General features: G+C 29.7%; 1 protein-coding gene across 1 annotated transcript in view; it reads left to right on the top strand.

Annotated features, from left to right (window-relative positions):
- LOC113388029 (protein hu-li tai shao) overlaps positions 1–17,301 on the top strand; it is a gene marked incomplete in the record, with an annotated part of 94,054 nt that overhangs the window by 37,357 nt on the left and 39,396 nt on the right. Inside the window, 8 exon segments of the mRNA XM_026625441.1 lie at positions 6,318–6,503; positions 8,396–8,528; positions 8,613–8,780; positions 10,600–10,767; positions 10,853–11,073; positions 11,162–11,402; positions 13,863–13,998; positions 14,144–14,267. Coding sequence (XP_026481226.1) covers positions 6,318–6,503; positions 8,396–8,528; positions 8,613–8,780; positions 10,600–10,767; positions 10,853–11,073; positions 11,162–11,402; positions 13,863–13,998; positions 14,144–14,267 — 1,377 coding nt within the window.

Raw genomic sequence — 17,301 nt, 5'->3', positions numbered from 1 at the left:
ATGTCGGAGAAATAATAATGAATCAAGTATTTCAACGTTATCATTATTATTACATCAAAATTATACCAATTAAGTAATAATGCCCGTGGCGATTTCCAGAAATGTAATTATCATTATTATGTGAGCATAATTATTTTGGGTATTTGTTGAAATATTTCGGTGAATATCGTAACGGTACTTGATGGATACACTTTTTTATATATTTTTTTGATATTTTGTAATTACACGTTGTTATGTCATTGCGGTTAAAGAATTTATTACCAATCATAAAATGTAAATAAAAAAAACGATTAAAATTAACAAAACTCGTTGAGATTTATTAGCTTTTGGAAATACCTAAGAGAAATAATTAAATATAATTATTATATTAGTCAAAAACATTGAGAAGCCAATTCTCGGAGAAATTAGAAATGTTATGGTAGGTTTTGGGTCTATGTTCGTATCAATTCGTAGTAAAAACTTTCGAAAAACTTACATATAAAATCTAACTTCACGTATCTGTTATCGACGACACATCAGGAAGATGCACTTATGATGAAGTTGTTATTATACTTATTCATAATCAAGTCGATACCAACAATAATTAATATGTTATCAGCAAATTTTTATATAACTATATGTAAATATATAAAATCAAAGGAATAGTCGAGTATCAAATATATAATTGTTATAATTAGGCAACACCACTGCAAGGATATTTCTGAAACATGGGTATTCACCCTTTGAAATTTAGAACATAAAAATTTATTAATACTTTAGTAAAATATTAATTCATTAATACTACAGCCTAGAAATTTGTTTTATCAAATGTTATTTGTAATGCTTTAATTTTAATTAATTATTACAATTTTTACTATTAATTAACAACCAACTCAAAACCAATGGAATTATTTATTTATTTGACAAAGCAATATAAATATTTGATATGAATTGGAAAAATAGTGTAGTAATATATAAAATTTAACATAAATATTTTCTCAGTAGTACGCAGAAACTTGAACAAGAATTTGTATGATATTTTGTTCAGAACTTCTAGATGTTTTTTTTACCTGTTGCAGGTAAAAAAGTTTCATGGTCATCGATGGTTATGTCATGCAATTTCTTGACATTTGACAGGTTGACGTGGATTTTCAATAAAAATAGTCACCGTAAACAGTAAACATGATTGAAAACATATTTAATAGAGATATTTTGATCATCTTCACATGCGTCAGAATAACTACCGTACCGATTTTGATAGTTTAACTAACATTCTACTTATAGAGACAGATCAAGCTATTTGAAAGTTAAAGGGGATGGAGTACTATGAACCACACATTTTTTCTACACTCGGACATATATTATTTGATTTATTTTTCAAAAATTTAAAAGGAAATTTTTTACAAAATACACTGGTTTTCAAAATTATCAAATAGTTATATTAATATAAAAAAAATACTTCAAATAATATTTTAAATTTCTCATAAAATCTACAATTTTCCAGTCAATTTGTCTCAGGAGCTCTTTTTTCTTTTGAAAAATTTGAAAATTTTGAAATTTTCAAAGCACATTTTTCACAAAATACACTGGTTTTCAAAGTAATCAAATTGTAAATTAATATTAAAATTGAAAATTAATATTTTAAATAATTTATAATTCTTCATAAAGTTTACATTTGACAATTTATCTCAAGACCACTTTTTGCTCTTTGAAAATTTTAAAGTGTTTTCTAAAATTTGTATAGCTCAATTTTCACAAAATACACAAATAATCAAATTAATTGTTTATACAAATTTTAAAAAAAATAATGCTTTAAATAATTTATTCATAAAATCTACAATTTTTCGTCAAAGAGCACAAAGTTTTTTTAGTTTTTGCAAAAGTATTTGCTGTTCAATAAAGTAAAAATTTCAAAAAATTGTAATTTTGAAGTGATTTTTTATGGAGTTTTCAATTTTTCAACAAATCTAATCTTTATTTTATTTAAAGGGGCGCCCATTAATCACTTGAGGTTTTTAGGGGAGGGTAGGTTTGACAAAAAATCACAAAATATCACGTGGTGGGAGGAAAGGGTATAGTAAGATATCACGTGTATTTATTTTTTACCCAAATTTATAAAAAAAAACACAATTTTTCTCGTAACTAAAAATGCCCTTGATGTTTGGTGGGGGAGGGAGGTAGTTTTGAATGTTCTTAAAAAATCCTTAAAAAATCGATCACGTGATTAGTGGACGTCCCCTAAAATAAGGACTAAATTCCGGATTATTAGTTCATAACACATACCAAAATCATTAAAATTTTCAAAAATGTTGACAATTCAATAAAATAAAAATCTTAATCAATTGCAATAATTTTTCATAATATTTTTCATATGAGTGTATGAAATATAATTTTTATTTCATTACCAGAAAGTTTCAGCAATTTTTCTTTACTACATACACCACTAGTTATTCTAATTAGTGATGTTAATATTCTTTAATTAGATCACATTCGAATTTAGTATCTCTTGGGCAGGAAACAATGAACAAAAGAATGTTTAAATAAATAATTCGCGTTGATTAATATTCGGGTGGCCTTCTATGGAAATATATAACAATGAAGGCGAATAGTGGGGGAGCTGATAAACTTATTACGATGGTTGTTGTAGGAGAAAAATCTGAAAGATCATGATATAGTGCTAAAAATCCGAATGATCATGATATAGTGCTAAACTGCAAATCTTAGTGCGTTTTATCCTTGACTTGAAAATTGAAGCTTTTTATCTTGCTATATATTAATAAAGATATATTAGGTTGTCAAATATCTCCCTTCCGCTTTTTTGCTATTGGTTTATAATACAAAAAGGCGGAAGGGAGATATTTGACAACCTAATATATTCACAATACTTCAGTAAAACAATTAATTACCATCTGTACAAATCAATCTTAATATCTTGCCACGAATATGTTATTTCCATCATATATAATTTAGTTTTACTGTTAAGAATTTTTTAAGAGTTTTTTATTTTGTGTTATGTATTGTTATGTTATGAATTATATTATGTTATGTTATTAATATTAATATCATATATTAGTATATTTTGTATTAATATAATATGTATATTAAAATTGTATTTTTAAGTCCTCCTGGAGCTACTCTGTGGGATATACGATAAATAAATAAATAAATAAATAAGATGGTAGTTGGCTATAAATTTGTTGGATAAAATTATTTTAAGGATAATCAATCAGGCGAAACCATTTAAATTTATTAAAAATTGCAAAAAGATATGACACTTAATTTAGTGTAAGCTCCCAAAGCAAAAATGCTTTTTCTAAATTTGTGAAATGTTTATTATGAGTTTTATCGTTATTATGAGTTTTATCTTACTAAAAGTGAATTAGGCGTCAATAGTAACTATATATGAGATTTAGCCTATTAATTCGGACTGCCTCAAATTAAACAAAATACACGATTATAATTTATTTTAATTGTGGGATAATTGTTTGCGAATTTCACACAAAACTGTTTCCTTTACTTTCTTTTGCATTTCGCGTTTCTAAAATTCGACGAACGTAAAATTTATTAGTTTAAATTTAGATTTTGGCCAAAACATACATCATAGTAAAAATTGATACAGATTTTTTGTGAAAATTGTGAAAATAAATATGTTGTTTATTTGGATTTTTGGTTATTCAAAATGATCCCGGTAAGTAAAATAAATGGTTAAAGCATACTTATTCAGGACATTTCTGACATGAATTTTTATCATTTGGCAGTTCTTAAAAAAATACAAACAAAATGAAATTATGACAATCTATTTTGTTATATAGTGTAAAAATTATACACAAACACACATACATAATGCAGAGTTCTTGAAATCAGATTTTTGGTCAATATTATAAAATAAATCATTGTAGGGTTTTCCATACCAGAACTGCTAATTGATGCCATAGATTCGATGTCGGAATGTACAGAATAAGTATAGCTATCGACTTATATTTATAATATTTTTTTGAAGTAAAACTTCTTTAGGCGCGACTAGGGTGTAAATCCGTACAAATGCAACGAAAATAGCGTTACGCCCGAACTGTACGTCATTCGCTTTCGATGAAATTATTTCTATACGGGTTGATTGTGATTAGTCGTCGTGTCGAGTGAATAGAGATCTGTCGTTGTATCGACAAGGAAATCAGCATAGATAAATAAACGTTTTAAGGTTGCATGGTAGTGCAAATTTTGATTTAATAAAAAATGTCTGAATCAGAAGAATATTTTACTCCTGTACTAAACGCAAGTTTATTAAAATAATTTCTATATTATTCGTAGTTTCTAAAAATTTTTGAATAACTTCAAAAGGGAAAATATTTTTTAGGCAAGACAGATATTACAGCTGCTCAAAGAATGAGATTATATCGCCAGCGAAAAAGTAAAAAAAAAGTACAAGCAGTCAATGAATGCATGTTAATTTTGATTACATGAAGTTCTTTAAACACAATTATTACATGATGAGTGAAATTATGAAAACGATATTTTTAGGCGTTTTTTTTAACATAATTCACTGTGTGAACGAATATTATAGAATTTATTAATCAGCAATTACTTCATTTTTCTAGTGAAGGTTCAAGTCCTAAATGCTAATTACAATGACAAACCGATCATGTCGTATTTGAAGTATGACTTAAACTACATTGTTGTTTTTAAATATTATACATATTTTTAATGCAATTATAAATATATAATTTATGATTTATTATTATATAAATATGTTTAATTTTCGACACAAATAAATGTGTGCATCACGAGTGTTTTCTTCTCCTTTTTTGATGCAAAATTTTCTCTAATTTTCAACGCATGATTAACATCTTTATTGTGGCTTGACGATTTTTTTTTCACTAAAATAAGAGACCACAGAATTTCTAAAAGTGACTTTCGTCTTGCGGTTTAGATACGAAGACAATATTAAGACAGGAGATAATTGGAATGATCTTGGGATGTTAATAATTCTTGCACAAATTAAAATTTTGATAGATTTTATCACCAATTAGATGATTAATGGATCAATAGAAACAGAATCGAAAATTTCAGCGCTGTAGTAGATTATTAACTTCCCGTAGGGTAATTATAGTAATGGGCCGAAAATGAAATTTTTTGCATTTCTCGACTTTTGAAGGTTTCTGAACATTTTGGCATACCTTAGAAAAAATGGATGTGTGTGTATGTATGTCCGCATTTTTTCGGGCGCACGGATCAACCGATTTGAATGGTTTAAAAAACATTCGATCCCTATTGATAGGAAGATGTGCTGATTAGATTTTGGCAAAGGCAGGTCCAGCAGTTACGGAGATAAAGAGCTAAGAGTACAGAAAATAGAAATCGAGTTTTTGAGAGAACGGAGCATCCGATTTGAATGATCTAAATTCAATTAGTAATGATTGGGAGAAGTGTTTATTAGTTTTTGGCAAAGGCAGGCCCAGCCATTTCGAAGATACAGAGCTAAATGTGCAAAAAATGGCAGTTTTTGAGTAAACTAAGCCGTCCGGTTTGAATGATCTGAAAAAAAATTTTCTGCTTGTATTGACAAAACAGTTGCTTTTGAGGATAAAAAATTATCACATTTTTTTTTATTTTAAATATAAAATATTTTTGTAATTTTGGATTAGAAATTCAAAAAATTACCCCAGCTAAGCACAGTCTAAGCGTCACTCTGGTACAAATGTTTTCGCAAGTGCGTTTAGACTGTTTATGTACGGGAGCCACTTTTCCAATTTTGTGAAAACAACAAACTATTGAAAAATGTGAAAATGCCACCGTGCTAAGCACAGTATAAGTGAAAATGTCGCACAGAATTATTTGCAAATGCGTTTAGACTGTGACTGTACGGGAGCACTTTTTCAATTTTGTGTAAATTAGGCAACTATTTTTTTTTAATTGAATTCGAAATCGAAAATGACGATTGTTAATGTTCTGTAGATAAATTGATTTATGATTTATGATTTACATTTGATTTGCTCAGATATAACAAGATAGCAAAAATAATGAAAGTTATTAATAAGTTTGTAATAATATATTTGAAAACGTTTAAAATATCTCGAATATTTCATTACGGTGCGGAAAGTTCCAGCAATTTGCCTTAAGGCACGATTCCATACACCACTAGTTTTGAACTTATTTCTATGATGGTAGAGGGCACTTTCAAAAAATAGAAACCACCACAAATTAAATTTCTTCATTTTCATCTCCTGATTCCAAGATAAAGTAGTTACCACAAACTTGGCGATGATCAATTTCATTTTACCAACTAGTTGTGTTTTCCATCTATATTTCTTTTATCTAATTATCGTTTATCTTTTTTCCAGGATATGAGGGAAATGGAACGACGGAAGCGAGTAGAGATGATCATGAATTCGCGTCTTTTCCGCGAAGAATTGGAACGTATCCTGGACGGACAACTCAGGGAAGGCGGAGGCGGCGGAGCATCAGGACTGCTGCAACGTCTCGGGGAAATGATGGGCGTCTCTGCTGCCAGGATACCAGCATTCAAGGTAATAGAACAACGACACAGTAATAAATTAAATTAAAATTAAATTAAATAATAATTACAATAATATAAGACACCTAAATTTGTTAAAATATCATAAAACAACCTAAAATTTGTTAAATAAAATAATTATTTTGTAAAAGTATTGTAAAGCTTATTAAAATACTTATGAAATTTTTAAAAAATACTTGCAACAAACAAACTAGTTATATTTAAAAATAATCATAACTAACTAAATATAAATAAGTTTTTAGTAAATAAATTAAATAATAAATAAATAAGTAAAATAGCTAATAATTAATTAAATTATATTAAACCTATAAAATATTGACTTAAGCCTTATTATAATATTATTATACCGACGGCTTGTAAAATTAATAAATAAATAAACTAGTTGGTTTGGTATTTTGCCTTGAGGCAAGTTACATGAACTTCCCGATATGTGTAATTAATCGACTTAATCAATAAAAACTAAATTAATTTATGAGTGATTAAAAGTATCCGATTGGATTTATTACACATAATTGAAAACGAACGAACACTTTGACACGGAGTATTTTCTAATAGCAAATTTTCAAAAATCAACAATTGTTATAATTGAACCAGTTACCATAGGACTATAATGGCTTAATATGTTCGTTAAAACCAAGTACTCTATCGTTATACCAAGTAAAATCGTCCAATTTTATTTTTAACAAACGTCAAAAAAACTACTCATTTTCTCAAACTTTGATGAATTTTTAAAATTAAACTACTTGTCGTAAAGTCGTAAAGTTGTATAAGACCATAAGTTTCATAAAAAATCGACTCAAATTTTTTTTTCAACAACGAATTACAAGAAAACGGCTCGGTAGATTTTCACCTAAAACTAAGCAGTATCATTCCCATCTAATATCTTTCGAACAGTTTTTGATTTTTTAAAATCGATTGGGTAGTATGAGCTTAAATGTGGACGAAAAGTTTAACACTTTTTTTCAAATTACAAAGAAACGGCTTAGCAGATCGTCGCACAAAACTGTCAAACGATAGTCCTCAGCGAGATACATCAAATGGCTTTTAAATTTCTGAAATCGGTTCAGGCATTTTTGAGAAATCGTCGATGAAAAGTCTAATTTCGACAAATGCCAAAAAACGATACCAATTTTTGCAAACTTTGACGAATTTTCAAAGTTAGACCAATTGTCGTAGAGCCGTAGTATTTTAGTATAATCTAGAAGACTATGGTATCTACAGTCAAAAAATAATAATAAAAATCGTCGAAAAAAATTTTTTTAACACTTTATTACAAGAAAAAGGCCCGGCCGATCTCTACCAACAACTCATCAGCACGATTCTCAATCAATATCTTTCGAACGGTTTTTGAATTTTCAAGATCGATTCAGAACTGCGGGCTAAAACGTGTACGAAAAATTTTTCACTTTTCTGCTATTTACAAAGAAACAGCTTGGCTGATCGTCGCGCAAAATTCATAAACGCTAGTCCTCATCGAAATACATCGAATGGCTTTTAAATTTTGAATTCGGTCCAGCCATTTTTGAGAAAACGTCGATTTACGGCAAATAATCTGTTCACACACACATACACACATACTTTTTCCAAATTTGATCTCATTCGATTCAGAATGGCTTGAAACGTCGAGAAAACATAAAATTGGCGAATCGGATTTTTTGATGAAAACATAAACTTCTCCTTCGGGAAGTTAATAAATAAATAAGTAATAAAATAGATAATAATTAATTAAATTATATTAAACCTATAAAATATTGACTTAAGTCTTATTATAATTTATTATACCGACGGCTTGTAAAATTAATAAATAAATAAATTAATAAATAATAAATTGACACACAGTGTTACATTAACAAATGGATTTTCATTCCTGTGATTTTTTTTCAGAGTGCCAACTGTGTACTGCCAATTAACGATATTCGTGGTGTTGAAAGTATGGGTTACGCCAAAGGCGAAAAGATTCTTCGGTGCAAATTGGCTGCAGCTTTTCGACTTATGGACATGTATGGCTGGAGCCAAGGTAATAAAAGTACTTGTGCATCAACAATTATACGTATAGATCTTTGATGGCTGATAGTTCTATAAATTATATATTTTTTCCCAGGTATTGACAGTCAGATCACAGCCCGTTTAAACGCCGACCAAGAATTGTTCTTAGTTAACCCTTACGGTATGCTTTTCCACGAAGTCACTGCCAGTAGTCTCGTTAAAGTCAACATGCAAGGTGCTGTTATCGAACAAGGCACCACGAATTTTGGAATTAACCTACACGGTAAGTAAATGTTTAAAATACAGTAATATACTGCTTATCTTATAGGTCATTTTTAAAGTGTCGCTAAAGAAAGCAATGAATGTTTTTACCATTCATTTTTTTACCACTTGTTTATTAATATTATTAAAATACAACACAATTTTTTTTAAAAAAAAGTTGAAAATTGAAGAAATGGGCAGCTGATGAAATGGGGGGTCTCAAAAAATTGGCACCTCAGTCTTGACATGATTTCAGTTCTCCTAGCCATCCGAAATAAAAGAAATAAAAAGATTATTAATCTACAATGATGTCGCAATCGCCCGAACTAGCGACGAGTAAAAAATTTTTTTTTTACAAATTGGCGACTGTTTGAAAAAAAGTGTCTTTTTTTACTGTTTTTTTGTTTTGAGTTCCTCGATTTTTCTAAATATAGTAAAAATTGGAATTTAGGGATGATGCTAGTTTGGACTACTGATAGGTCTATAAACAAGACTCTCTGAACATTTCAACAGAATCGGTCGGGTAGAACTCGAGAAACCGTGTCAACAGTACTGAAAAAGTTTTGCGTGAAGTTTTTTGCTGTCAAAGTCATAAAATGATATGTAATACTTCTTTTATTCAATCTGCCATTCCTGCTTCATGCATCGGACCTTCTTCTACTTCAAAAAAACTTTTTTCTGCATTTTTCTCTTCAAATCGAGCAGTCTCGTTGGACGCCTCCTTTGAAGCGTTGGATGTACGTATTTCAGATCGTTCAATCTGAGCATTGTTTCGTCTTACGGCAAATGAATGAGTTTCTGGCCCAATTTGCATTACCATAAGGGTCATCATTTTTTGAAATCGGAAAGAAACCTTCATTGAATATGCAAACAGCAATAAATGTTGCTATTTCAATTACCCGAGATCGGGAATATTAACGAGTTTAGTGAGTCATTATTGTTCTGAGTTTCTGAACCTATACATCGAATTAATAATTCATCTGACGATAAACTGTCTTAAATTGGTCTAATGACTTCCTAATGCCTTTTGTCCGATTAGATCCTGCCAAACCAGTTTGGAGACCGGGTCAGTAAAATGCCTATATCTCCAAAAATAATTCAAAATTTCAAAAACATTCTCGTACCCATATTCTTAGATAGTCAAACTTTGAAAATATGAAATAAAAAAAAATCGATTTTTCTGAATTTCTACACTAGTATACCCCTTCTTTAAAGTCAGATACGTTCCATCAAAGTAGGCGCAATGCGAAACAGCGCTAAATGAGGCTCTCTTCACATGGAAATTTTGGGGTTAGGGGATGATGGCTAAGAAATTGGTTAGGTATTAGATTTAAAAAGTATGTTTTTTTTAGTAAAAATAAAATCAAATATTTATTAGTTAAAGCCCAAATTAATACCACAATATTATTTCTTGCAAAAATAAACAAATAAATGTTGTTCTCTTAAAAGTTCTTCAAAAACGGATAGAACAACTCTAACTTTCATTTCTTTTTACTCTTTTGAGCTTCTGTCAAAACTCGGACAATTTTCAAGAAATTCATCCAATATTTCAGTTATGATAGACTCTTACAAACGCAATCGAAAGTTTTTTTGCTCTTCCTCTAAATTACTGCTGCCAACATTTTTGTTTTTTTCTTGTTTAGTTAATTCCTTGGGCTCACCATTAGAAAGACTGCACTACTTTCTGAATCATTTTTTCGACATCTTCCACATTTACCCCTTTAAAACATGGATTAAAATAAAAAAAGCGCTAAACAGAACAGCGTTAAGCGGGGTATCACTGTACTAATTGATAATATGATTGATAATAAGTAATGAAGTCTGTTGTTTTTGGTTTTCAGATTTTCTTTTGCATTCTGCCGTCCATGCAGCAAGACCTGATGTCCGTTGTGTACTACGAGTCCAGTGTGCCCCCGTACTGGCTGTATCTGCCATCAAAGGAGGCTTAGTAGCTGTTTGCAAGAGTGCAGCACTACTTGGAGATGTTGCTTCTCACCAATACTTTGGAGGTGAATATTAAATAATAATTACAATAATTTACCATCAATTACCAATTTACCATCATTACTTAATGTTCTGTTTTTTTTTCAATAGGTGTGCAAGATGATGAAGAACGTGCACGTTTATCCAGATCTCTAGGACCAGTTAGCAAAGTTCTATTTTTGACAAATCACGGTGCAGTTTGTTGTGGTGAGACAGTGGAAGAGGCTTTTTATAATGCACAGCATGTTGTGGCTGCTTGTGAGGCTCAACTTCGGTTGATGCCTGTTGGTATCGAGAACCTCACTGTTATTCCGGAAGAAGTTAGAAAACAGGTGAATAGGGGCAAAGACTTCCTACTTAATTATCCTTATTGAATTGTTTTCTCGATTTGTTTGTAACTGATGGTTTCCTATTCCTCAGATTTATGAAGCTTCCAGACGGCCACCAGACCAGCAAGGTTCCGGATCTACTCAACAGCAGACTAATACGACAACAACAACGGAACCAGATGGAACCACTGTCATCACAACCACGACAACTACGACTACTGAAAACCATCAGCCAAATGTCCAGGACGTCAGAGATGCGCGTGTTAATGCCGCCAGGTGGCGCGTTGGAGGCTCAGAGTTTGAGGCTCTGATGCGGATGCTGGATAATGCAGGTTTGTGGGAAAAATACAGGGTATGATAGGATTAAACCCTTGGGATTCAAATATATACCTATCCATCGTTTTGTGACACGAGATGTTCGCAATTAGTAAAAGTACACAGATTGCCCTCTAGAAGCTAAACTGTAAAAGATACAAAAAAAACTTTGGGCGAAAGATGCAGAATAAGATTACAAATAAAATGATATATAAATCGATAAGTGTGTTCATAAAATTTTCTTGAGACTTCTTAGTTTTTTAAAATTTTTAACTTTCCAAAGAAGTTTATGTTTTTATAAAAAAATCCGATTCGCTAATTTTATGTTTTCTCGCCGTTTCAAGCCATTCTGAATCGAATGAGACCAAATTTGGAAAAAGTATATATATGTGTGTGTGTGTGTGTGTGTGTGAACAGATTTTTTGCCGTAAATCGACGTTTTCTCCAAAAACGGCTGGACCGATTTCAAAAATTTAAAAGCCATTCGATGCACCTCGATGAGGACTAGCGTTTCTGCGTTTTGTACGACGATCGGTCTGGCCGTTTCTTTGTAAATCGCAGAAAGTGAAAAATTTTTCGTCCACGTTTTAGCCCGCAATTCTGAATCGATTTTGAAAATTCAAAAACTGTTCGATAGATATTGGTTGGGAATTGTGCTGATTTTTTTTTGGTAAAGATCGGTCGGGCCGTTTTCTTGTAATAAAGATTATACTAAAATATTACGGCTCTACAAGTCGTTTAATTTTAAAAATTCTTCAAAGTTTGCAAAAATTAGTATCGTTTTTTTGGCATTTGTCAAAATTAGACCTTTGATCGACGTTTTCTTAAAAACGCCCGAACCAATTTCAGAAATTTAAAAGCCATTTGATGTATCTCAATGACGACTATTGTTTGTCAGTTTTGTGAGACGATCTGCCAAACCGTTTCCTTGTAATTTGAAAAAAAATGTTAAACTTTTCGTTCACATTTAAGCTCAAACTACCGAATCGATTTTAAAAGATCAAAAACTGTTCGAAAGATATTAATTGGGAATGATACTGATTAGTTTTAGGTAAAAATCTACCGAGCCGTCTTCTTGTAATTAACTGTTGAAAAAAAAATTTAAGTCGATTTTTATGGAACTGTTTTTGGCGATATATATCATACTCTCATAGAACTTACTGAAATATTGCGACCTTACCACAAGTAGTTTAATTTTAAAAATTCATCAAAGTTTGAGAAAATGAGTAGTTTTTTTGACGTTTGTTGAAATTAAAATTAGGCGATTTACTTGGTATATCGACATAGTACTTGGTCTTAATGAACATACTAAACCGTTAAAGTCTTACGGAAACTGGTTCAATTATAAAAATTATTGATTTTTGAAAATTTGCTTCTAGAAAATACTCCGAGTTAACGTGTCCACTTGGAATACTTCACTCATCACTCATAAATTAATATATTTTTTATTGATTATTATTGATTAAGTCGATTAATCATACATATCGGGAAGTCCATGTAACTTGCCTCAAGGCAAAATACCAATGCCAACTAGTTTTATTGCAACTTGCCTGTAGACCACACCATTAGGAATTCGAAGTTGCGATATATGGGAAAAGAACTAAGAATTTTGAGACCTTTCTAATGATGTATAATACTTCATATGTTTTCTTTAAAGAAATATCGAATAGTGAGGATAGATGATGGTACCTAACCGTACTTTGTATTTTAACATTTGAATAATTTAGGGTTAATTTACATGTAGTGGATGTAGTGGACCAATATACTTACAATAAAGTAAGCAGCCAAAATAATGCATTTTGGTTAATTTGGGAGAGAATGCTTAGCTCAACTGCTATGCAATAGTCTGAGAAAGATGAGACACGAAGATTTGTTATCAAATAAAGCTCAATGATTCTAAGATTTCAGTGGAAATTTATGTGGATGTATAAACACTTCTTTCACCTTCAAAATAAAATATTCTTATGCTCGCTAGATGCTAAGGACTACAACTCATTTAACATCTCTTTCCAAAGCTGAATCTTTTTTTGACTACTACTGTTCGTGCTTCACATGGTTATATAATTTATTAAAACTCTCCTTTGATAACTTAGGTTGTTGGGTTATAATTTAACACTTGTAGCTCTGGACTGTATTAAATACTGATTTGTTTTGTATTTATTGCAGTTCTTATTACAATCACTGATTTGTCACTAAGTTATAATGAAAGAAGATATATTTATTTATTATTTATTATACATGTTGTTTTGCAAACTTTAATTTTAGAAGTGTACAATTAGTTCCATTAAAACTCAGCTACCCCACTTTTAGGGGTAGGAACCATTCCGCGTAAAAGCTCAATACCATGAAGATTGTCACTTTCATGGACAATATAATAAAACGAAAATACGTCCGAACAACTACTTGTCAAATAATAATGTCACCAAATTTATTTAATATAGTAACACAGTAATTAATATTTTTTGTTTTTTGTTTAGGATATCGAACTGGTTACATATATCGTCAACCTCTGGTCAAAGGTGAACCACCACGACCCAAGAATGAAGTTGAAGTACCACCGGCAGTCAGCTCGTTGGGATATTTGTTGGAGGAGGAAGAAATGTACAGACAAGGGTAAGTGTTAGATAAATGTCGTTAATTAAATATATATATATATATATATATATATATATATATATATATTAATACATAGTTTCTGTTTTGTATAAATACACTGCCTGAATATTTTTGGAGTATTTATTCTGTTTTTTTTTTTCAGAATCTGGAAAAAGTTAGATGGCAGGAAAGGACACGACCGTACACGTTGGTTAAACTCACCAAATGTTTACCAGAAAGTTGAGATTTTGGAAACAGGAACACCAGACCCGAAGAAGATCACCAAGGTAGAATTTATTAAATTTGAAGATAAAGAGTAAAATGTTTATTTATTTTACTTATTTATTCAAAATTAAATTATTTGTTTATCAATTCGTACAGCACTTGTAAAATAATTGACCCTTACACCGGTGATTAAAATTTACTGAAGTCTTTTATTATGATGATGAAAAAATACATAGTGTTCTTCGATTATTTTACAAGTGCTGGTTTATAATTTACAATGACTTATTTTATTGGAGCTAATATTGGAAATAAGCGTGGTTTTTGCTTTTGCAAAACTAATAGAGTGGTTTTGTTTAATGAGTTGCAAGCTAATCGTCTATCAAGCTTAGCTAAATTTCAAATTACACATCGGTGATTTTTGGACCGCTAATATTGGAAATTGTGTTCCATATTTAATTGAAAACTTCTAAACATCAAATTATTTTGAAACTCTTAAATATTTCAGAGATGATAGATAAATTTAAATAATTTGCTGTAATTGTTTTATTTTCTTAAGAATTTTATATTCAATGTTTTGTAAAATAATAATTATTATTTTTTATTAATTATTTTTATAAAATCATAATTGGAGGCTCTGAATTATTTAAAAGTTTATAAATGATTATAAAGAATAATTTATATATATACATATATATATATATATATATATATATATATATATCCTGTCTTTTACATACATCACATATTTAAAAAATAAGAGATTAAATGAATAACTATTAAATCAATATGAAATTTTTAGAAAAAATCAATTTACCACCCCGATTCTAAAATTTTATTTCTTTTCTTAGATAAGTTTTAACTAGTAGGTTTAAAATGTGAATTAACACTAATTTTTTAAGACACTTGCGCTTTACTAAAACAATTTATAGATAATAATCGATGGATATTATCAGTGCGTTTTATCGCTTAGCTAATAATAATAATTATAATATATAAGATTTTACATAGGGCAAATTTTAAATCAGTCATGAATAGTTAATATTTTATCAACATTCCTTTAAGTGAATCGAAAATATATTTATTTGATAATATAATTTATTAGGATTTTGCTGAAATTATGATTTTAAAAAATGGATTTTTTAAGATAATATATATTTTATAAAACAGATATATTTGCATGCGGTTTAGTCATAATTATAATTCGTTGTTAAAGCATTTCACAGATAGATAAAGTAATAGTAATAAAGTCATTTATAAAGTTTCTTTACATTTTTGCTCACGTTTAATGATATCGATGAAATGTTTTAATGATTTATAAAGATAAAAACAAGCCTTATCGAGTAAAAATATTATTCAGAAAGAAAAAACAGTTTATATAATTATTATAAAACAGTTGTCGACTATGGTATATCTTGGAAGAAACATGGATGTCACAGTTAGTACCAAGATTTTTCGATACGTTCATGTTACGTGTTTGTTCCGTTTTCACAATAATGATACGCAGTTACATTTCAGCTACATATAAACTTTTTTGTTCGTTAAATATTTATTCATGCGACATTCACTTATTTTTGAACTAGTAGTGCATGGCATCGTGTCTTAAGGCAATTTGCTGGAACTTTCCGTACCAAAAATTATAATTTTTAAAAAAGATTCAATTTTTTTTAGCATTTCGGAAAAAATCGATTTTTGGGATTTTTAAAATTTTTGGAGAAAATTGACCTTTTTGAAAAGATTATTTTTTTTATGCTATGATTTATTTTGGAAATTTTGAATTTTTGTTCAAAGAACTCTAAAAAAAGACGATTTTTGAGATTTTTGAAATTTTTAAAGAAAATTAATCTTTTTGAAAAATTTGATTTTTTTATACTTGGAAATAATTTGGAAATTTTGAACTTTTTTTTTCAAAACAATCTAAATACGTTAACTGCGTAAAACGAAATATCGAAGCGCATGGGCGCCGCGTCGCAGTATAACGGATAAACATTGGTACGGAACCCATAGAAATGTAAATAAAATTGATACACATTATTAAAATTTTCATAAAATATATGATAATTTGATGTGCATTTGTCTAATGATTATTTTTGCCCGCCAAATGGCATTTTTTTTACTTTTTTTTACTATATTTACGAAACCGCTAGACCTGCCTTCCCAAAATTTTATTCATTTCGTCATTTTGTCAATACAAGTGAAATGTTTTTTGAATGATTAAAATCGATCGCTCCGTTCTCTTAAAAACCGAGTTACCGTTTTTGTCACTTTTCACCCCGTATCTTCGAAAAGGCTCGACCTGCCTTTGCCAAAAACTAATCAGCACGTTTTCTTATCAATACGAATCGAATGTTTTTTGAATTATTCAAATCGGTTGATCCGTGTTCTCGAAATCGTCGACGAAAAATTGTATCCGCACACAAACACACACACAGACACACACACATACATCCATTTCTCTAAGGAATGCCAAAATGTTCAAAAACCTCTGAAACGTAAAGATATATAAAATCATTTTCCTCTTACCCTACAGGAAGTTAATTAGTAAATTTAATGTTTTTCATCGATGAGGCTTGTTTTTAAGAATTTAATATAAATATATATTTTGCTACGTTCCAAGGTTTTTCGATTAAGATTCACTTACATCGAATGAAACCTTGTTTTGTGTGTCATATAGCTAACGATGCTTTTAATAATTAATATAAAACTATAAATCTATATATATGGCATTTTTAATAAAAACTTAAAGATTAATTTACCTGAGGTGTATTACCAATTCGAGTATATTTTAATCTATGTATCGTTTATCGTTTTGGTTTTACCATTTTGTTTTCTTTTGAATTTTTTTAGTGGGTCGACACGAACGCCGAAGAGGTAATTGACGAGCTGTCGTCGTCTTCGTTAATTTTACAGACTAAGTTGTTGTTATAAATTATTTATTTATTCATCTAATCATTTCTACAGTATTCAGTATTTATCAAAGGCTGGTGTACTTCATCGTATTATTCATACTGTCATTGGAAAGAGAACACCAGGACATCTTTGTAAATATTACAGGCCTATGAAAAGTTTTTATAATCATATCACATTTTATAGCTTTTT

This window comes from Ctenocephalides felis, unplaced genomic scaffold (assembly GCF_003426905.1).
Source record: "Ctenocephalides felis isolate EL2017-DRISC unplaced genomic scaffold, ASM342690v1 CF-g0.4_SCAFFOLD_03572, whole genome shotgun sequence".
Classification (NCBI taxonomy): Eukaryota; Metazoa; Arthropoda; class Insecta; order Siphonaptera; family Pulicidae; genus Ctenocephalides; species Ctenocephalides felis.
This window is presented reverse-complemented; position numbering and strand designations above follow the sequence as displayed.